Source organism: Aethina tumida, chromosome 3, assembly GCF_024364675.1.
Source record: "Aethina tumida isolate Nest 87 chromosome 3, icAetTumi1.1, whole genome shotgun sequence".
Taxonomy (NCBI): Eukaryota; Metazoa; Arthropoda; class Insecta; order Coleoptera; family Nitidulidae; genus Aethina; species Aethina tumida.
This window is the reverse complement of record NC_065437.1, coordinates 312,228-335,283: the sequence shown is the minus strand read 5'-3', so window position 1 is coordinate 335,283 and position 23,056 is coordinate 312,228. Positions and strand designations below refer to the sequence as shown.

The 23,056-nt window shown below is 32.7% G+C and overlaps 2 protein-coding genes across 11 annotated transcripts in view; one reads left to right on the top strand and one right to left on the bottom strand.

The window, feature by feature from the left end:
• Positions 1-23,056, top strand: part of LOC109603458 (fat-like cadherin-related tumor suppressor homolog) — a 156,278-nt gene that overhangs the window by 49,184 nt on the left and 84,038 nt on the right. The gene's annotated exons all lie outside the window — the stretch shown is intronic.
• On the bottom strand, positions 3,820-4,309 carry LOC109603941 (ATPase inhibitor, mitochondrial-like). The gene has a single exon (XM_020020454.2). It carries the CDS (start codon positions 4,249-4,251, stop codon positions 3,934-3,936), a length of 318 nt encoding a protein of 105 aa, XP_019876013.1. The 5' UTR covers positions 4,252-4,309; the 3' UTR covers positions 3,820-3,933.

Here is a 23,056-nt window from a genome sequence, read left to right as displayed (position 1 = left end):
AAATTTGGGAGCACTTAGAACACGTCCATTAATAAAGATAATCTAAATAAATTTTCTTTCTAAAGTTACTCCTATAGAAAATACAGCCCCTCAAATTTAAAATTTAAAATTCAAAATTAGTTTTTTTCTAATATTTCCGTAACATTTGGTCCAATTGTGTTTAAATTTGGTATGTATTACCCTAAAATACATATCTACAATTCAGTATAAAGCATTTGTCCATAATGGTATAGTGGCGTAGGTTAGGCCCTTTTCTATCGACAGCGAATATTTTTATTAAACTTTGAACAATTTGTAAGAATTTTTTGAGGCGTATACGTATATTATAGTATTTTTATTGTTTCTTGCTGTTTGGTGGTGTTAATCAAACTATCGTCAGTTCCTTCCATCAAGCAGGCAAGTCACTGCTTGAACAACTTTAACGAGTTTCCGACTAAACTTATTAACATTATCTCGTCGACAATATTTGTCACATGCATATTTATGCAAGTAACAAAGTTGGGGGCGGTCCCGGGATTAATTTTTCGACGAGCAAATGGGGATAATGGGGTTGCAGCGGAAATAAAATCCCAATTAGCCGGAGGGTGTAGGTAATAAATAGAATTAAATTTGATTTTATGAGCGCGCAACGTTTAAAGTCGAAATTGGGGCAGAATCGGGCCGTCGTAAAACACGTTACCTTATGTCAGCGAGCGATATTAATTAATGGCCGTCCAGCTTCATTGTTTGATCGTCTAGTTGGCGAGCGAAAAGCGAAATCCGTTTGATCGAACAATGGCCGCGGCCGTATTGGAAATTTCATGTAAAGTGCCATTTAAAACCTGCACGCCGACAATGGACGAAACTATATTGGATGACGCTATTCAATTCCGTAAAATATTACTACGATATGTAGTTTACTATCGTGCCAATGCCGCATTTTGTGGATGTTCTTCTGATCTCTATTCCGTCGGTGTAATGGTCGTTATTTGCACAAGAATTCGACATTTCAAATTGATATCTCTTTTATTTTCGACGGTTATGCAGTTTGCGTCATTGTCGCGGAGCCCGTTATAAATTGTACCCGGCAAAAGGACGCTGATTGCAACTTCATACCGGACCGACCGGAGTGCAATATCCAACAAAGACACAAACACGCTTTAATGCATCAGACTTCCATTCGAAACTGTTCCCGTAAATACGAATTACACTCACTAAACTGTTCATCCTTTTTTTTCTTTATTTATTTAAACGCAATTTTATACATTTATATCAACATTATGTACTTTTAAAAGCTTTTATTTAATCTAAAACATTAGGGATGAAGCACCATTTTTATAATTATAAAATAAACACAGAAAAATTTGATGTAAATTAGATTAATATTTAATTAACTTAGTTCATTATTTAATATTTTAGGAAAATATGATTTTTAATTATGTCAGACTTATAAATATGCATAATTTTTTATGTATATTTGCTTTGTACTCTTTTTGAGGGGTGTTAAAATATCTTTCTACACTTTGTGGGGCTTAATCTTTGACTATCACATAGAGTTTTTGAAATATATTATTTTTTAACTTGTATACTTTAAAAAATCACTTAATGGTTTTCAGTGGCATATAAAATACGTCGATAAAAAAGGGAGACCCTCCAAATGTACGCTACTGTATTATTATGGAAAAAAATTATTACACTGAATTGTAGATACGTATTTTAAGATAACACATACCAAATTTAAACACGATTGGACCAAAGGTTACAGAAATATGAGAAAAATGCTATTTTTGAAATTAAAATTTAAGGGGCTGTATTTTCTAAAGGAGAAACATTAGAAAAAAAATGTATTTAAAATTTCTTCATTATTGAACGTGTTCTATCTGATCCCAAATTTTGAGCACTTTGTTTAATAAATGTATTATCATACACTGGAAAGCAATATGGGTTGCATATAGTTAACATGCATTCGTCCCGCCATCTTTCCGACAATAGCGATACCTAGCAGATAATACGGGATTCTATGATTATTTTCATGAATCAAATAATGTAAGTAATGTTTTATTCGGTACAATTCGTCAAAGTAAATGTGCAAAACAAGTCAAAATTATAACATATTGTATAATAAGAGAAAACCAGAACAAAAACTGAGACAAAAGGATAAGATTCGGATAATAGGTGTTTTTCCATCAGACGCAGAAGTAACGTGTTCAGTTTCCACGAAAGCATAAAAAGCCGCAGATTTGAAATGGATTTTAATGGAGGAATCGCGCGGAAGATGGAGTCTTATTATTTTTGGCTTATCATTCCCCCTTTCAAGTTGCGTAATCATGCAAAGTTATTCGTCTGTACGGGTCAATAAATCCGTTGGGCGCATAGAACAACACGCGGACGATGTATCCGCTCTATCCGTTCTATCCGCTCTATCTCGACGTGCGTAGATAGACGCGGTCCCGGCCGCAGTCGTTTGAGCCAATAAAATTGAAAACCAATCTGGGCCGGAGACAGATATATGCAAAAGCGTTCCGACCCCGCACTACACGGAATCGCCTCCGGCATCGGGCCTGCGGCCCTATCTGAAATGTAAACAAGATTCTGCACCGGAGATTGTGACAGTAAAAACCTGCAAATCTTGGCCGCACCGCGATTTTGTCGTCGAATTGGATTTCGGACTAGGTAACGGGTCCGGCCTTTATTGCTTGATAAAACTGTTCAAAGCCAAATCACATTTTTTCCCTGCACTCTCATTTAATCTATTGACTATTTATATAAACTACCCCCTTTTTTTAGACGAATGAATAAACTGAAACGCCATAATATATTGCCCCTGAGGACGGGAATATTTAATTATTTTAATGGTTTTATTGTTTTTAAAACAATCCCGGCCGAATCTGGAGCGACCGGAGGTGCGCAGGAGAACAATTCGTTCCGGTGTTACCATAAAAACGTTAAAACGCTAATAAATATGAATAAACATGGGATTTTATTGCTAATTTATCTTGTACACTAATGTTTAAATGTTCCGCAAAAGTGGATGCTGTATGCAAATTGGGCATGTTCAAAATTGCCACACAAAATGACACAAAAAGGTTATGATGATTGATTCGATTGGTTCGTTCTTGAAAACAAATGAACGGACGAAAATTCCTGTCCGTTTTGTTTATTGTGGGTGTTTACCGAAAGGGTGTGTTTAATTCAAACATTTATTTTACCATTGTTTTATGTTTTTTGATAAACCAACAATAAATACTTTTATCTACTTTTGTTATGTAATTTTATTCAATTTGTTTCTCTATATTAATTCTAGGAAGCATCATTCAAATAAATTTTAAATGAAACGTTGTAAAAAATAATTACAGAATCCTTTATTACGTGGTTAGTGTTGCTATTACGGGAAAGATGTCAGGACGAATGCATGTTAACTATATGCAACACACATTACTATATATTATAATAAATTTAATATTCAATAATAAAATATGTGATCAAAATGAGTCCACGAACATACATTATAGTAATAAATGATGCTTTAACACAATAAAATTGTTTCAAATAAAGTTACAACAAATAATATCAATATAATTGAACCTAATGTTTTGTTCTTTATTGCCACAACATGTGATTGATTATGTCGTCATGTCCCTGAAATAATATCAGTTAAGTGTTTTGGCCGACAAGTATTTTAAAAATATTGGTAAATTACAGTCCAAGTACATAAGCCAATTTAAAAGTTATTATTGAAAGTGTCACGCAGTTGTTAATTTTAGACATAAATTATATGTTAGGAATATATTATTTTTTCAATTCCTGAGAGTGTTATTTTAATTCCCCCAGTAAAACACATTTTATTACACAGTAATTTACTATTAAAATACTATTTTTAATTAATACAGGTTTGTGTAAATTAAAATTTAACTGACGATTTGCGTGACAAAATTAATTAATTAATTAATCGAATTATTTTTTGCCCTTCTCCTCCTCGTCGAACTTCTTCAGCGGATCGCGACTCTGATCGGCCACTTCCTGCTGCTTCTTGACGAGGTTCCGATAAAACCTGAGCTCGTCGTCGATCTCCTTTTTCAACTTCTTGATTTGTTCCTGTTGTTTGTTGTGAAAGTACTGGTCCTCTTGGGCTGCGGCCCGTTTTCCCAAAGCTCCTCCAGCCTCGCGGATTGATCCGCCGCCACCTCCACCTTTTCCTGCTCCACTGCCGGTGTTCATCAACGGTGGGGACCAGTGGAAACGTCTCAAAATCGGGAGTTTTATGAACTGCATCTTTTTTGTTTGAGTTATTGACAATTATTAATGTCAATGTCAAAGAATATTACATTTAAAATTAAATGTTGGGAGTGACAAGTATAGCTACTGTTCAAAAGATGGCGGTATGACTGAAAGTTAAACATATGCAACCCTCGATACATGAATTTTAAGATCTTCATCTTTTTATGTTTCTTTCAGTACTAATTCTATAAAATTACAATTAAAATTAAATATTAAGAGTCCCTATTGTCTTCTCAGATCTTTAAATGCTTGGAAACTATTATAATAATTATTAATGTCAGTGTAAAAAAGAATCCATTTCAAACATTATGTGTATAAACGTATAAGATTTGCAAGAAGTTTTGTTTTCAATGGAATGGCTGAAGTGCTTAAAGAAGGAGTCTTCAAAGACTCTTTCAGTAATAGCTTTATGAAATTGCAAATCCCACTTCAGTTTCGACATAATCTTTTTACATTTCATAAATCATGTACTTACATCTTTATAACAAGAACTTACAAGTTTTAATATTTAACTTTTTCTTTGCTTAAAAATTAATATTATAGTCGCAAAAAAGTAGTTTAATAATAAATCCCCTTTTCTAGGTAATAAAGGCTCAATCACATAACTCCAAACAGTTATTACAATGTTTTATCCCCGCCATAAAATTTAGTTTAACAATTGATATTTTATTTTACGAGCCATTTCGTCCGAAAATAAAGATAAACACTTCAGTTAACAAAAAGAAGTGGCGAGTTTTATCTGTGAAATTGATTGTAGTACAACAATGGGGGGAAACCAATTAAGTAAAAAGTGCTTTGAAATATTGCTTCATAATTAACATCGAGCGTTGTTGAAATTAACACATAAACTGATTAGCAGTGCCGCTGGTTCCATCTGTACATTGATTAAACATTACAAAACAATTACAATGACACTATTACAGTTTTGGATAGTTCATTTCCTTATCGATTTCCAACGTGCATAATTTAGAGACGCCGTGATTTCCGTCACGGCTAAAAGTGCAGCCATCAATTTTTGGCATCGATTGGCCCGACCATCGGTTTTTCTAATATCGGTGTTTTGCATCTCGGTCACGTGGCCGCAGTTTGAGGAAGCGCCAAATGTTCGAGAATCCGGGCTAATATCTTAGCACTTAGTCTTTAAGGTCCTCCCCGCGCGATCATTTATGCGACGGAGGCTCAGAACCACCGAACGCCAACCGTCGTTATTTGCCAACGCTTTATTATTATGTACAAGGTGACGTTTTTTGCCATCGAACTAATCCGCCGGAGCCGCTGCCTCACCGCCGCCGCCCTCCTCCTCTTAGCCCTTTGCCTGGAATAAATTTCGTTTATGAATAAGGATCGCCCGCCCCAATTATGTTTCCGCATACGTTTTTTTTTTTTTTCACTTTATTCTCGAGTATTTCAAATTTTATGCGATTCTAAGCTTTTTACGGCGCGGCTTTATTGTTATACAAAAACATCCTAATTCACTGTGCGGCTTAGTTTTGTGCGGCTAATGAACGACTTTTGGATATTAAACTTTTTATCAGAGCTTGCAGATTTATATTTGTATTCTTTTAGTCTGCTGTACATTTTTGCTCGTAACCTAATATGGAACTAGCGAATGAGTCCATTACTGTATTAGTGCTGCAGTAATGTATTTTTAAATCCTTACTTTGTCTAATTCAGTTTAGAGGTCTCTATTAGTTTCCTAGAAACAGCTATTGCCCAATAGATGGCTGTGTCAACGAACGTTAGACATATGCAACCCATATTACAAGCATTAATCTTCTGTGTTAATAATAGTCAGTCTTATTTAAATGAGAGGATGATATTTAATGAAAAATAAAAAAAACTCAAAATTATGATGTGATATTTTACTATTTAGATAACCTAAGGTGAATTAAATTGTTTAATTTGTCTGGATTTGATAACATTTTACTATACAGAAATGTAATTATTGAATTTTTCCTACACCTGTGTTTGACTAATTATTGTACATATGTGCATTGTGTGTTGCATATATTTAACCTACGTTCGCACTGCCATCTCTCCAATAATAGCCGTACTTGAACAAACAACAGAAACCTCCAAAATGATTTAAAATAATTTTAAATGTGATATTTTGTGATTTGAGTACTAAACTAAACTGTGTTTTTCCCCATTTTCGTGAGGATTTGAATATAAATGACTACGGAGGATTTTTGGATTTTTCAAACACTTGTTTTTGGCTAATAAATCACAACTATAATTTATTCATAGCTGTTTTTATTTACGTTTAAAGATGGACTTGATGCGCTCCACATTCAGATCCCTCCGTTCCCATTGAAGAGTAAATGGCTTATCAAAATTCTCAACGTCGATTTTATTTTTCATCTATTTTTATTATTCAATTTGCTTGCCGTACACGATGTCTCTATAAAAAATCAAAGCATAATCGAGGGGATGTGGCAATCCCGTCCCGGGTTTAGTGTTCACGTTGAAATAAGGGTTGGAGCCTCTTTTCAGCGCCCACCCAGGCTGATGGATTGTTTGAAAGAGCGTGTCCTGGTCATAATTTAAAGAGGAATCCATTAAGTGGAGTCTTGATATCAAATTAGATTTGGAGGTTGTCGCGTGGCCGGGTCGAGAATCAGGGCGATAAAAAAATGGCGCTGACCTTGGAGGGGTGGCGATCACGTATTCGGGGCGAGTGCGGCTCAAATGCACGCAGCAATATTGCCGGCAATTACTCTCGCACGCCTTTCATCCCGCACAAAAGCGGAGGCTACTAATTGAGCCGCACTTAATGACCGATACCTGCGTGCCAAATAAAATACTTCCACCGCCGACTTCCATCGGCCCCTTTATTTGTTTTTCCTTTTGTAAAATCGCACACAAGTTTCGGACCGGGGTTAAATATAAAAGTCATTTATCAAAGCCGCAGAGGAGCGCTGTTTTCGTTTCGTAATTGATGAAATTATAAGTAAGTTATATAAAGCGAACATTTATTTTCTCTGTGCCGGAATTAATGCTTGTCAGAACCAAATATGTGTGTGTGTGGCCGCAGTTCATCGTTTCTCTTGTTGCTTCCAATTCCGACGTGCCAAAATAAAAATTGTTAATTCATTTGGACCGTTGCCTCCAATGAACACGAATCGATGATACACCGAGTGTTGGTGTAATTAAATTTGTTCTAGCAATGGAACCACAAACATTTATGTGGTGCCGCATTAAGTCAAATTTAAATCCGGGCCCGGACTTCAACACTAAAATGTTATTAGTCAAAACTAATCGTGTTAGCAACTCGAACGGTCCATCTCCGATAATTAAGCACGATCTGGCACTTCCAGACATCGCCGGTACTAACCGTGGTCGGTCTCAACTTGTACAAAGCTACATCAACCGTACTAAACTACGTTCAGTAGCACAGTTGTGCAGACGCTCCTCCGTGTGTATGTTTCATTAGCGTGATTCCAACTTGGGAGTAATGGAGTAATTATTTACTTATTTACACTGTTTGTTTTACTTGTCTCCGCTCCGGACCAACTGCGAATGGACTGTTGTGCATCACTGCACTGCATAAACTTCAATATCTTGTGCGGCTTATGCGAAATTGGATGCGATTGGATTAAAACTTTGTTTCTTCGGCCCCGGGGGATGCCGGTTGTTTCTAAATAAAATATGCATCTGCATATTTAATTGAACCAAACTTTCCTTTCGACGTATTGGAAATTGTTGGAAAGAATTTTAATAAATAACACCAATTCGACTGTGTAAGACTTGCTCATTATTTATGAGCAGCGGAATCACGCTTTGTTCGTTAAAACAAACTTAATTTGTAGCTTTCCAAAGTGCATATTCAAAATTGAATTAGGCCAGATCATTTCCTTTTTGTATTCTATTGAATTTTATATTACATTTACTCGTCGTGAAGTGAGAGGGATCGCCTTTTGTCATAACACCCCCGATATAAACACATATTCTGTAATACTTTCTAAAGTTATGGCTTCATAAAGTACCGTCTTTCAACACGACCCTTCCACGTGAACGAACGTATTGTTAGAAAATATATACAAGGGGGAGACACAAACGGATTTAAGCTTTATTACAATATTGCAATAATTAGAAAAAGCACTTAAAACTAAAACTACATTTTGTGATGCATTGAACCTTGTTAGGAAATTGAATTCCCGAAGTTGTAATAAGATTTTAGTGCAAAACGTTTACCACGACATTTACTTTACTGGCAAGATTTAAAGTGCTTTAATATGTTTGCATAGTAAAGAGTGAACGTTTTCAACCGTAACTGGTTTAATACTTAAATCTTGTTTTATAATAAATTTACAAATTAACAGCAGTTTCATGTAGGAGTCCCAAGGAAGGAATATTCAATAATTAGCAGTTGTCATTAACACAGAAGAGTATTTTTTGTATCGTTGGTTGCATATGTATAACTTGTACTGGTACTGCCATCTATTAGACAATAGCTATTCCTGAGAAAACAATAAAAACCTGTAAATTACAATAATTTTGTACCAATTTTTGCATTACTTTATTTATAACAAATAAAGCCCATTTTTAAACATAAATGAAAAAAGCTACAGATAAATTATAGTTATGATTTATTAACCAAAAATACTCTTTTGTGTAATAGTATATTATCAAATCCTGAAAACAACAATAAATGGGAAAAAATCAAGTTTATTAGTTTCTCTAAATCACAAATATCACGTTTAAAATTGTATCAAATAAATTTAGAAGTCTCCATTATTTGTTCAGGTATATCTATTGTTAAACAGATGGCAGTGCAAATGTACGGTTAAGCATATGCAACACACAATGCAAATATTTTGTATTAGTACACTAAACTTCACCTTTTAGATGTTAATAAATTATAGTTGTGATTTATTAGCCAAAAACAAGTGTTTAAAAATCCAACAATTCTCTTTAGTAATATATATATATATATATATATATATATATATATATATATATATATATATATATATATATTCAACTCAAGACAAAAATAGGAAAAAATACATTTTAGTTTACCTAAATCACAAAGTATCACTTTTAAAATTGTATTAAATCATCTTGAGGTATCTAATATTTGTTCAGGTATGGTTTTTGTTAAAGAGATGGCAGTGCGAACGTATGTTAAACATATGCAACACTGAGTGCAAATATTTAGTATTAATACACCTTTAAATGTTAACAGAAACAGTTATGAATAAATTACGGTTGTGATTTATTAGCCAAAAACAAGTGTTTGAAAAAGTCCAATGAAAGTTTAATCAGTCGTGCATCCGGTCGGGTCGCAGATCTTGCCCGTCCGCAAATCCCATTGTAATTGAAATTTTGAATAGTGAACTAGAAAGTTTCTGGGTCAATTGCTGAGCCACGAAAAGCGATTTATCAGATACGAAAAGCTCAACCACTCAACAAGAGTTGTTTGATTGTGCGAGTGTAAAATGTATCCGTGTTTCCACTTTTGATAAATAATTCAGGAGGAGTCACGGCCTTTTAATTCCATCTTGGCTTTTAAATGCGCCGGGCAGGAAGTGTTTGTATTTTTGTTACTTGGAGGGACTGATTTCATTAACGTGATCATTAGGCGTTTTTGCAGGTTCATGAATAAAACGCTCTGCTGAGTCCTGCTTCGGTTGTTATTATTATTTAGTTTAAAAGCCTTTAATAATGGACCGTGTCCGAATTGGCTCGATCAATGTACACGAATAGGCCATTAGGTGCTAATAAATCTTAATTTAAATTGATGGCAATCGTATTAATAAGAAAAATTCATTAAAACTGACAAAACTGTTTAAATATTTAATGTGGGCAACTCAAATATTTGCAAACTGAATAAATGAGGTAATTTTTAGCAGGTTTTCCAGCCCGATATATTGATGCATTCCGGGGGCACTAAAACTTCCGGGCCTGATTAATGTTGACCAATTCGTTGATTTATGTACCGAACCCTTTTTATTTTAAATACGTTTCTGGAGTAGGTGTCACAATTTAAATCGGACGATTATTTTTATTATTAGATTGGGATTGACCCCAAAAAGTTATTTATGAACAATTCGATTTCGGCGTTCTTTATTCCACTCGTGCAACGTTTGTAGCAATGTGTCTGTTCATAATTTCAATCTATATGTAAATGGATGCCGCCGATGTATTATCTTATGATGCATCTAATAATACATGCATGAAATTATTGCTTGTTGTTTTTGGTCGTAAACAGAGCCCGTAAAAATTGCCAAACTAAAAATAGTTCTATTGATTTTTGTACAATTTATCATTTTTTCCAATTGCTGCCACAAAAACTGCCGACGTTGCACCACAAAAAATTGTTGATTTACGTTGTCAAATAATAATATCTAATTAAAATTGAGTTTGCCTTCAAAAGCTCCTTTGGAAGCTCTGCAACTTTTTAGGAGATATTAATGTATGCAAATTTTAATGGAGCAGCCGTTCAGCCTAATTTAACATAAAACTGCGAAAAGCTTTAAACGATTTCGTGTTTTTAGACACGCCATGCAAAATTGATTTTAATACATGCAAAATACTTTAACAACATGCTTTTATTATTTTTAAAATTCCCTTTTTTTATCATATTCGATTTCAATAAAATTAGTAATAAACGAATTTTATTAGAATTTGATGAAAACTCTTATGTATTGTTGGGATTGCAACTTTAAGTATGCGATGGTACTGCCATCTGTTGAATAGTAGCCGCACACAGGTAAGGCAAGTTCCTGTACTTGTTTAACGGTCACAAATCGATTAAATAATGGCTTAATTAATAAATTGGCATGGATAATGAAGGACATTACTTAATAGGGGCCGATCGATTAAAAATTCGGCCTTTTATTGAAACATAATACCGTCGAAAATTATGCAAACATAAATTCCTAACACAGAGAGTGGCAAAAAAACCTTTTAACATCAACAGAGAACGAGCTAAACAAATCCGACAAATAACACACACTAATGTTCTTGAGGGCTTTGCCGACGGTCTACGCATTAAATTTTCTTTTTACCTTTTGCCAGGCCATATATTAATCATTCTAAACACCGGCCCCGGGAGTGAAAGAGGATAAAAGACGATGGGGCCGCAGGAATAAATTTTATTGGAAGTGCAACGTCCGAACGATTGACAACGGAATTGCGGCTCTCGTCTTGTACGAGGCGGGCGCAGAATTAACCCGTTTCGTTCCGACGTGGAATCCGATTTACATAAACGCACGCAACCGTACGTGCATAATAAAATCTGGGGGGGTGGTAAACCCGCGTTTAAGTGCTCAGAACACGCCCAGCTTCTCACATGTATCTTACACATCAATTTGGCTCGTTAATTCACCCCCGTTAATGTTTGTTAGTGCACCCGAGCCGTTTTTAATTTAACACGAAATCGATGCAGGTCTGAAGCTTAAACGTCGTGCGAAGGAGGGATTGAATTAATTTGAAAATGTTTTTATAAAATGAATCATTTATAAACCTTCAATAATTGCGAATGAAATTTAATTAAAATAGTAAACGATACAAACAGAAATATTAAATTTACGTTATTTATTCATAACTGTAACATGACAAGTAAATTTAGTTCGGTTTTAATTAATCACTACGCAGTTTTATTATTTTTAATGTTTACTAACATTTGTAATATGGACTCCGTAACGTAGAACGTGGAATATATACATCCTGCCAAAATTTGATAGATTCAAGGTGTGAAAATACTCAATTTACTTTAGTTAATTGTATTATTCAATAGTATAGTCAATAATATTTCTAAATTGGGTAGTTAAAAATTTGAGACTAAAATTATAATCACCTTTTTCCCTTTTGATACAGTGGTGTAAATTCTGGGGGTTCCCTTTTTTCTCGCCCTATTTTCTACGCTACTGAATATTTTTAAGAACTATTCATGTTTTCATATTTTTTGCACAATTTAGAAGAAAAAATTGCTCTTAGTTAATTTTGATTATCGCAACCGTTTTTCAGCTATTTCAGTTTCTACGTTTGAAAAAAGTTAAAGGACTAAAATCACTTTAATTTTCTTTGCCACTGAATATTTTTAAAATTAATTAAGCTTCTCATATTTTTTGAACAATTTAGAAGAAAAAAGTACTCTTGGTTAATTTTAATTATCACAGCCGTTTTTCAGATATTTCAGTTTTCCTGATTGAGAAAGGTTAAAGGACTAAAATCACTTTAACTTTCTTCACTACTGAATATTTTTAAAAAATATTAACCCTTTCATATTCTTTGCACAATTTGGAAGGAAAAAGTATTCTTGGTTAATTTTGATTATCACAGCCGTTTTTCAGATATTTCAGTTTTCCTGTTTGAGAAAAGTTGAAGAACTAAAATCACTTTAATTTTCTTCGCCACTGAATATTTTTAAAAAATATTAACCCTTTCATATTCTTTGCACAATTTAGAAGAAAAAAGTACTGTTGGTTAATTTTGATTATTTCAGTCGTTTTTCAGATATTTCAGTTTTTCTGTTTCAAAAAAGTTAAAGCACTAAAATCACTTTAAACATTCTTCGCCACTGAATATTTTTAAAATTAATTAAGCTTTTCATATTCTTTGGACAATTTAGAAGAAAAAAGTACTGTTGGTTAATTGTGATTATTACAGCCGTTTTTCAGATATTTCAGTTTTCCTGTTTGAGAAAAGTTGAAGGACTAAAATCACTTTAATTTTCTTCGCCACTGAATATTTTTAAAAATTATTAAGCTTCTCATATTTTTTGAACGATTTAGAAGAATAAAGTACTCTTGATTAATTTTGATTATCACAGCCGTTTTTCAGATATTTCAGTTTTCCTGTTTGAGAAAAGTTAAAAAACTAAAATCACTCTAATTTTCTTCGCCGCTGAATATTTTTAAGATTTATTAAGCTTTTCATATTCTTTGGACAATTTAGAAGAAAAAAGTACTCTTGGTTAATTTTGATTATCACTGCCATTTTTCAGATATTTCAGTTTTCCTGATAGTAAAAATTTTAAGGACTTAAAGCACTTTAAACTTTCTTCACCACTGAATATTTGTAAAATTAATAAGTTTTTCATGTTCTTTGAACAATTTAGAAGAAAAAAGTACTCTTGGTTAATTTTGATTATAATAACTGTATTTGAGATATTTCAGTTTCATTTTAAAGGACTAAAAATCACCCACAGTCGCACTAAACACACCTTGTATGTGTCCATGTGGGGACAAAAGTGTGTTTTCTTACAGTCCCCAGTTTGTGATTGTTGTCACTAGATAACATCCTCGTCCAAGATTGAAGTGACGTAAAAGACGGCAACTTTTAGAAGTGGCATGGAATGAGGTCGTCTAAATTCAGCCTTCATCTATAAACTTTGACGAAATGGGTTACCTCAGGACTAAATTGACCACCTCATTAGTTTAACGCCAAGACATATAAATACATTAAACATCACCATCATCAAATATATCCAGAGTGGCCATTAATATTCTTGAAAAAGTAATTTTTCTCGATGAGTCCCAGTATTGATTTTTAAAAAAAAAGTGCGCTTAATAATTGAGATAGGTGGAGTTCCGTCATGTGCAGAAGTTTTAATCAAGCCCTCATAAACGTGGAGAAGCGCCAACGTGAATTTATTACATCGGGATGAATTTAAGCATTTAGAATCGGCACACGCACGTCACCAGACCACGAACAATATTGCGATTGTAATTTCATTTTCCCCCCATGGTTTTCTTATTGTCAGACTAAATAACCGAAACAACCAACCACCGGCAAAATGGGAAATGATATTAAACTAATTGTAGATTAAAAGTAAACAGATACGTTTCCATTTTGGTGTTGATTATAGACCCTTTAAACACGGCGAGGGTGTTTTATTTATTCGAAGGGGAATACGGAGTGTCCGAACTTTGGGGAATGCCTGAATTAAATCAGTCTTTATGTTAGTGGTGTCAATCCAATCAGACAGTGTCCAATAAAACTCTCACGCAATTTATTCCACCGTCCCCGAATCCGTTACAGTTTGTATATATTGAAATAAACATAAACTGTACCTGTCCGGGTCGTTTCGTGTCTTTCACTCCGATGCAATTTCCTTTCCGTCCTTTTTATTATACATATTTCAATACGGCCTGATTGATGGGCCGCTTCCCTTGCCTCGCAATTTATTTTTTCGTTGATCCATTAATTGATTTACCCCAAAATAAACGAAAAACTAATTAATTTCCACAATTCCCAATTATAATTTTGAATTATAATTAATAACGTTTATTGTCGTTAACATGAAAAAGATTCTCAGGCTGCCTTCAATTTATAAACCCGACGACTTGAAGTTTTAATCAACTTTTTAATTAAACGGATCTTGATTAACACCTAAATTGTAATTTAAATGTCACAAAATTGGACACTAGTATTATTTGGGCATTTTTCTAATTTACTTTCTTTGATGTCGGTGTTCGTTTAACCGAAATCGCGTGTTTGCAAAATTAAAATTTTAATTAAACTCATTACGTGTGCCCAGTGCTTTAATTAAACGTTAGTAAAAACTAAAATATTGATTCATCATCGAAGTTTTAAGGCCGTAGAGGGGATTTTAATAATTTTACGAGTGATAAGTTGAAAACACCGACTCCATAAGTATAATTAAGATAAGAAAAGTTCGTCGATATATTCCCCCAAACATAGTTCGAACGACTGAACGACTTTCAGACTCCGTAATTTGCATTACAGAGGAGCAGTGTTAACAAAATGTCTCGCATAAATTAAAGAAAGCTCAGTTCGCGGCGAGCCGACAAAATATGGTAATAATTAAGGATTTAGTTGTGTCGAAAATGGGCGCCATTTGAAACGCAGTCTTCTTTTTGTTTCAGGTAATTACACGAGTAGTGAGCAGTGGAGGAGGAGGAGTTAGTGAGTGAGTGAGTGAGTATTTTCCAATTTGTAAATGGGCCAAGATGGGCAATAAAAATCGTTGAGCTGACAACATACGTCATAAAATAAACCATACGCCAGATCATGTCGGTTAATAGTAATAACGCCGCAATATCGTCTGAAAACCGTTTTATTGGCGCATAAAGAATAACAAAATTTCATTAGAAATTACACTATCGCAAAAGTTGATCCTGTTTAACGCTTCCCGAACGTAACGGATCCCTCTTTTAGTATAGTTGGATCTGTCACATCCTTCGTTAACCATTTATTGTTCATTTTATGCACTCACGCTTCACGATAATAAACTTGATCATTTAATTTGTTCCCTTCCAAAAACCCGTGACTATTAATCCTCTTAACTGTTATCCGTGTATTCCGGCAAAAACAAGCGGAAATAAACCAAAGGTTGTCGAATTTAATTAAACATAAATCCGTCTTACAGAAATTCCGGCAGTAATTGCTGTTTTAATATTGTTGCTCATGTGCGATAATGAATATGACTAACCGAGCTATTTTATCGCAATGGAAGCAGTAAAGCCTTCAAAGAGTTATTAAATAAACACTTTTATGGCAAATGAAACTGACTAAACATACTGTTTTAAGATTGAAAGTGACAAAATAGTTTTATGGCATTTGTACTGACTAAATAAACCATTTTATGGCCAGAGTATCATCACTGACAGTCATTATTTTTCAGTTGAATTTATAGTGACTAAAATATAATTTATGACATTAAAACTGACTAAATAAACTAATTTATATTGATGAATATGTCCAAATATTTTTATGGCAACTAAAATGATTAAATAAATGGATTTTATGATAATGAAAGTGACTAAAAAAACTATTTTTTCTTGATGAAAGTGATTTGACAAGTTATTTTATTGTTTTATATTTCATAACATTTGTAGAGACTATAATTGTCAATGAAAATGACTTCACAATCTATTTTTAATTCTGTACAAAATGACAGAATATTTATGTGACATTTATAGTAACCAAATAAAGAATTTGTGATCATGAAAGTGACATAATCTTCCTATAGTATTTACAGTGACTAAATAAACCATTTTATGACAATGAGAGTGACCAAACAAATTTTTCAATATCATCACTGAGAGTCATTATTTTTTTATTGAATTTATAGTGACTAAAATATAATTTATGACATTGAAATTGACTAAATAAACTGATTTATATTGATGAATGTGTCTAAATATTTTTATGGCAATTAAAATGACTAAATAAATAGATTTTATGATAATGAGAGTGACTAGAAAACTATTTTTTATTGGTAAAAGTGATTCGACAAATTATTTTATTGTTATATATTTTATGACATTTGTAGTGACTATTATTGACATTGAAAATGACTTCACAAACTATTTTTAATTATGTACAAAGTGACAGAATATTTAGTGATTTAATAAAGAATTTTTGATCATGAAAGAGACATAATTTTCCTATAGTAAATAAACCATTTTATGACAATGAGAGTGACCAGACAAATTTTTCAGTATTATCGTTGAGAGTCAACATTTCCTTGTTGAATTTATAGTGACCTTAAAAAACAATTTATGACAGTAAAACTGACGAAATAAACTAATTTGTATTGACGAATGTGGCAAAATATTTTTATGGCAACCAAAGTGACTAAATAAATGGATCTTATGATAGTAAAAGTGACTAAAAAAACAATTTTTTGTTGATGAAATTATTTTATTGTTTTATTATTTATGACAATTGTAGTGACTAAATAAACAATTTTGTGACAATGAAAATGAATACACAAACTATTTTTAATAATGTAGAAATATGACATTTACAGTGATTCAATAAATAATTGGATGGAAAATGGCTACATAAACTATTTTTTGATAAAGAAAGAGGGATAATTTTTGTGTGACACTTATAATGACTAAATAAACCATTTTATGACAGTAGAAAGTAACTAGTAAATTTTTCAGAATCACAACTGTGTCATACTTGAGACGAAATGAAATAATTCATGTTGTCGAAATTAACCAATGTCTATAAACATTTATTGAAAGTTATCTTGTGTATTGATTGGGATTGTGTGAATGTACGTTCTCTGAATTTAATTTAGATGCTTTTCATTATTATTTAGTTCCAAATTGGACCATCTGTTCTACAAATATCTCGTATAATGATAGCAAGACTATTGTCCATAAAAAACTCAATAAAGAAAGACGTGTTTGTTAAATATTTAGCAATAAACAAGACGTACGTGCAGAAAATTGTAAAGTGGCAAAACGAAAGGAAACAAAGCAATTCATTATGAAATATTAGAAGAAACAGAGAAACGGAGAAGCATCGCATCCGTTGCATCTGCGGAGGAGCACGAGGAAGAAGATATGTGCAAGTAAGTCAATTGGAATTGGTCTCGGTTCGCGTTCGCAATGAAAATCGAGTTAAAACAATAAACAAAAGTTGCGCGAGGCAATCTTATAAATGTAAGCATGGCGGTGGTTGGCTCAAGTTGCCGTGTGTGTGTGTGTGTGTGTGTGCGGAATACAAGAGCGGAGCGGTGAGAAACAACTATTGCTTAAAAGTTTTACGGCCGCTCTTGAAATCTGGAAAGTGCCAACGAAATGAGAAATACGACCTAATTTACTATTTACATCGGATGTTTTAGAAGTTGAAGACCGCACTTTTAAATTTAATGCCGCTGATGAATTACTTCAAAGGGATGCGAACCTACTAAAATGTGCCCTGCAATATTATCATCACGTTCCAGATGAAGAAAACTCCGAATTCCGAATTCCGAATGAACGACTACGTTTTAATTTGGCCAATCTGTCATCATCTCTCGCTCGGACGGAATATCTGTCAGTTTATTAGTGCAAAAACGACAAAAATGGATCCTCCCTTCAAGCTTTGTACTCCTGTTGTTGTTTAGGGAGTCTCCCCTCACAGAACAAAGCTTACCTGAATTCGTTTTATTCACGTCATATTCGGACCAATAGTAATAATAATGATAATAATAATAACGAGCTCGGAATATAAATAGTGTTCACAAATTAATGACACACCCACTTGAAATCCCCGACGCAGTGTCACGTGATATAATTGATGACCCGCCGGATGATTGAGACGGGATGGTCGGGAGATGAGGTTGTTCTGCCGTCGCGTAAATGTTCTTAATTAAAAGTTGAGTGAATATCGGTCTGGGCCCGTTATCTGCAATCTGTTTGACAATCATTATCATTCGCCGAAACTAAAAAACACCTGTCAAACCGATAAAGACAGATAATTAATGTTGCCTCCACTTCCATCGAGTGAGTAATGCGTGTCGTTACTTTGCGGATCAAACTTGGAAAAAATGATCGGGCAATTTATAAATAAATGGGGGAATGGGAGTCTCCAATTAACGTGGATTGAGTCTTGGGGCCTTAAAAATAGATGTTTTAATAGCTCCAACACGCTTTCATGTCTATTATCGCGTGAGTTTAAATTTTCAAGCACTCGTAAAATGTTGTGTTTAAACCACCAAATTACCCACTTCATTAGTGAGAACCTACATTCACACAATCCCGATCAATACACGTAATAACTTTCAACAAATGTTTATATACATCGGCATTTTTCCACAAAAATCACCTTTTACACATCAAACATTTTGTTGTCCTCCCAACTATGATACATTTGTAATAAGAGTAATAAATAAAATGATTTATTTAATCATAATAAACAGAATATAAAGATTATCCCACTTTCGTTGTCATAAAGATTTGTTTAGTCTATTTCATTGTTATAAAAGTAAATAGATTTTGAAAATAATTTAGTTTATTTAGTCAATTTTATTGTTAGAAAAACAAATTATTTAGATTTTCTTTCTTATTAGACGTGTTTTACATTCTCCCATATTTTGACATTATATACCATTGAATAATAAACTCATTATTCAACTGCTGTAAATAATATATTTATTATACAACACATCAAAATAAATTGAAGATTTTGAAAATAAATGCAATTTATTTGTAAAACAAACCATGTAATCCTTAATGATGCTTTATGATTATGACAAATTATCCACGTACGTAAAAACACACATAAAATAAAATTGTACGTGATACGTAATACGATTAATTATCACATTTATAATATCTGGGTTATATTTCAGGATTGTTATGTGCAATTTGTGAAATGAACGCTCATTTTTCACTTCTAATAATAATAATAATAATAATAATAATATGCAACGAGCATTATTATAAATAATTGTATTGTTGTGTTACTGGCAGTTAAATAAATATATTAAATCAATTGTTGGAGTATAATTATTTGCATATTCGAATATATTGAGTCCGTGAAAAATATTAAGTAAGTCGGGGGATTATTTAAATGTTTGAAAGTTGTAAAGCAACCGACGCAAAAGGCAACAAAACAAAGTTGGCGGCAGTAAATAACTGAAACCTTATTATCTGAACTTTGGCCAATTTAAGTGTTCCCGGTGCATAGTCAACCATTTAATGATAATTACAGATAAGTTACGGCCCAAGGTGGGGCATTGCTTTAATGAATGTTTCAGCTGAGACATTTATTAATAAATGCGAACGAACGATGTTTATTTGTTGATTCGGTGCTTTATTAAAAATTTTTAAATTTTTAAATTGAGCGGATTATTTAAAGGCAGCTGCACCTGTTCGGGAGAATAAAGGCCTCCCCCTTAAAGTCTCTATTATTCTAATCGTTAAACTTTCTTATGCAACTTCCAGTTATACAGTCGAGGGTAATTTTTGATCGATAGGGCCCATAAAACTGACTAAGATATATCTTATGTAAGATAGAGCGGCATGTGGTTTTTATGTTAGTTTCCAAATTTAATTATAACTGTTTCGAGACGGCTTTCCTACGGTTTTATGCCTTTTATATTCCAATAACGCTAAACTATTCAATCTAAATCTAATTACGTGTTTTTTTAAAGTTAATAACAAAGGAGGAGCAACAAAAGTGGAGAATTTTGCCTAATATGAAAGTAATAAATAATTTTGGCAAGTTAACTAGGTAATATATTTAAGAAAGGTTCGTAGACCATTAAGGGAATTATTAATAGAACATAAATTACACGTCATAATTGAGAGTGAACGAAGGAAGGAATATTTATGCAGCCAATAAAAGACTATGATGGTATGATGGTATGATGGTATGTTAGTTGTTTCCAATAATCACAAACAAGTAAATAAATTGGGTTTAGGCGGTTTCCATTCGGCGGTGCGTTGTTTTATTTATACAAAACACAACACGTAACAGAAATTAAACTCTAAAGTTTAATTAGTCAAATCTAAAAGCTGCGGTTTAAAGATAAATGTGGAACAATAAGGCAGATAATTGTCTGAACGCACTGCTCCAGACAAATAAGAACTAATGTTTGAAACTAACACAAATGCAATTACATGCTAATCCCGCTTATCAGATAATGTAGCAGACACGTTAATTAACAAATATTCAAAGGCGGATGTGTAATGAACTAATTGAAAGTTGAAAAAATCTCCACACTTGCCGAAGCCATTCATTTGCTAATGGCACATTTCAAAATACACCCAATCATCAATCAGATTGTGAATCGGATTATTTATTGTTTATTCTGTTTAATACATAAAAGGGAAGTAATATTTTAAACATTCTTCTCAATCAATATAACAATATTAATAGTAACATACTTTTTCAATTTATATAATTATCATATTTACATTTAATTGTATTTGTAATAATTTATTGTTGTTAATTTATTAATAAATACGACGAAATTTAACATTTTTTAAAAGAAAAATTAAGAACAGTAGAAAATTCGGTAAGAAATAGTGAAATTTGACATTTCTGTGATCAAAAATTATAAAAAGTTGAAAATTCGATAAGAAATTTGATTATATTTATATTTTAACAATTATTTTATATAATTAATTAATTATTACATCAATTCATTCTGGATTTAAGCAAGATTTAATCGAGAAATTAAAAAAATTTTATCATACTTAGACAAAAACTCTAAATTTAATCTCAAAATTTTCAAAATTTAATGAGAATTTTCAAATTTTTTCAATTTTGTTTAAAATTTGTCAAATTTTAACTAGATTTACTTTAAAAATGTAAATTTTAATATCAAAATTGTCAAATTTCAATACATTTTCAAATTTTGTCTAAAATTTATCAAGTTTTGAACTATATTTACTTAAAAAATATAAAATTTAATCTCAAAATTATCAAAATTCAATGATAATTTTCGATTTTTTCCCATTTTGTCTAAAAATTGTCAAATTTTAAATTATATTTTCTTAAAAAATTGTCAATTTTCAATGAGAATTTTCAATTACCATAAATTTTAAAGGTCTATCATTTTTTTGTCATTATCCGAAATTCCCAACTGGAAATGTTGTTTATGATTGGTTTTTGTGTCCAGGTTGTAAATCAACTTGTTATGTTACGGCGCAAAGATAATTTTGGCATGACACGAATCGGCAAGTAATGTATTCTTAACAGTGCACGTATTAATTTGAGCCAGACAGGAAGTGGTGCATAATGGGCGTTACGAGATAAGCTCACATTCTTATCCTGCGAAGGAGCGAATGCGGCCCAACGTGCCCCAACGGCGCCCCGAGGAAGAGGCAACCCCCTTGTTTTAGATTTACATCAAATTAACACGAATATGAGACGATAAATCAGGCGAAATTGCAGGACGGCCGGAATATATTGCAGTCGGAGGGATAATTAGCACTTCTGCGCTGCAGTCCTTGACCACGGCTCATCTGCATAAAACTGACCGAACTGAAGGATTAACTCTCGATACACCGGGACTCCTCAAAATATGATTTAACACTGAAATTCATCAATTACCAACGGCTAAAGCTGACGAACAAATCCGCTTAGCTTCATTCTTCCAACGGGCCGTATAAAAATGCAAAAACAGCAATTTCCGGCGCCAATAAAAATTTGTATAATGCACACGTTGTTCCTTCCCTTTTATTGGCCGTTACGGCGGACGTTATAACTATTTAAAAATAAAACGCGGACCCGAAACCTTTTTTTATTGTTTAAGAAAATATTTAAATGTCGGAGCGCCGGTCCAATTTCACGGGTCGATTAGAGCCCGCAGGTACGTGTCCTGTTGTCAACAAATAAAACCGCTTGCGTCAGTTGGAGCGGACTCGGCGGTTCTGCCGTTCTCCCTTTGCCCCCACGTTAAATGTTTAAGGGTTGCGCCACTTTTTGGCCGACTCTCTTTATGTTTTATTGTGAATCCCAACGAAACTTGCTCTATTATCGTGGATATGCCCAATAAACAATTTGTAAATGTTTACAAAGGAATTAACAACAATAAAGTGGATAATTACATTGTAAAGTTCATTAATTAAACTAGAAATTGTGTGCATACATCCATTACAAGTAAAGTAAACTAAACTGGATTTAATATAAATTTAGAAATTTAATAGGTTTTCAAATTTCAAAATTAGAGGAGCTCAAAAATTCTTTTTGAATTGCTTAAATTTCATATTTTTAAAATAAACATTAGAAAAAATTAAAATTCTTCTTAAAAATTGACAATTTTAGAAAATTCTCATTGCATTTTGAGAATTTTTAGATTAAAATCTATATATTTGAAGTAAATATAGTTTAAAATTTGATAAATTTTAGAAATATTTCAAAAGGTCTCATTGAAAATTGACAATTTTTAAAGGATATTTAGTTTAAAATTTGACAAATTTTAGACAAAATTGAAAAAAATTCGAAAATTCTCATTGAATTTTGACAATTTTAAGATTAAACTTTATATTTTTGAAGTAAATATAGTTTAAAATTTGACAAATTTTAGACAAAATGGAAACAATTCGAAAATTCTCATTGAATTTTGACAATTTAGAGATTAAATTTTATATTT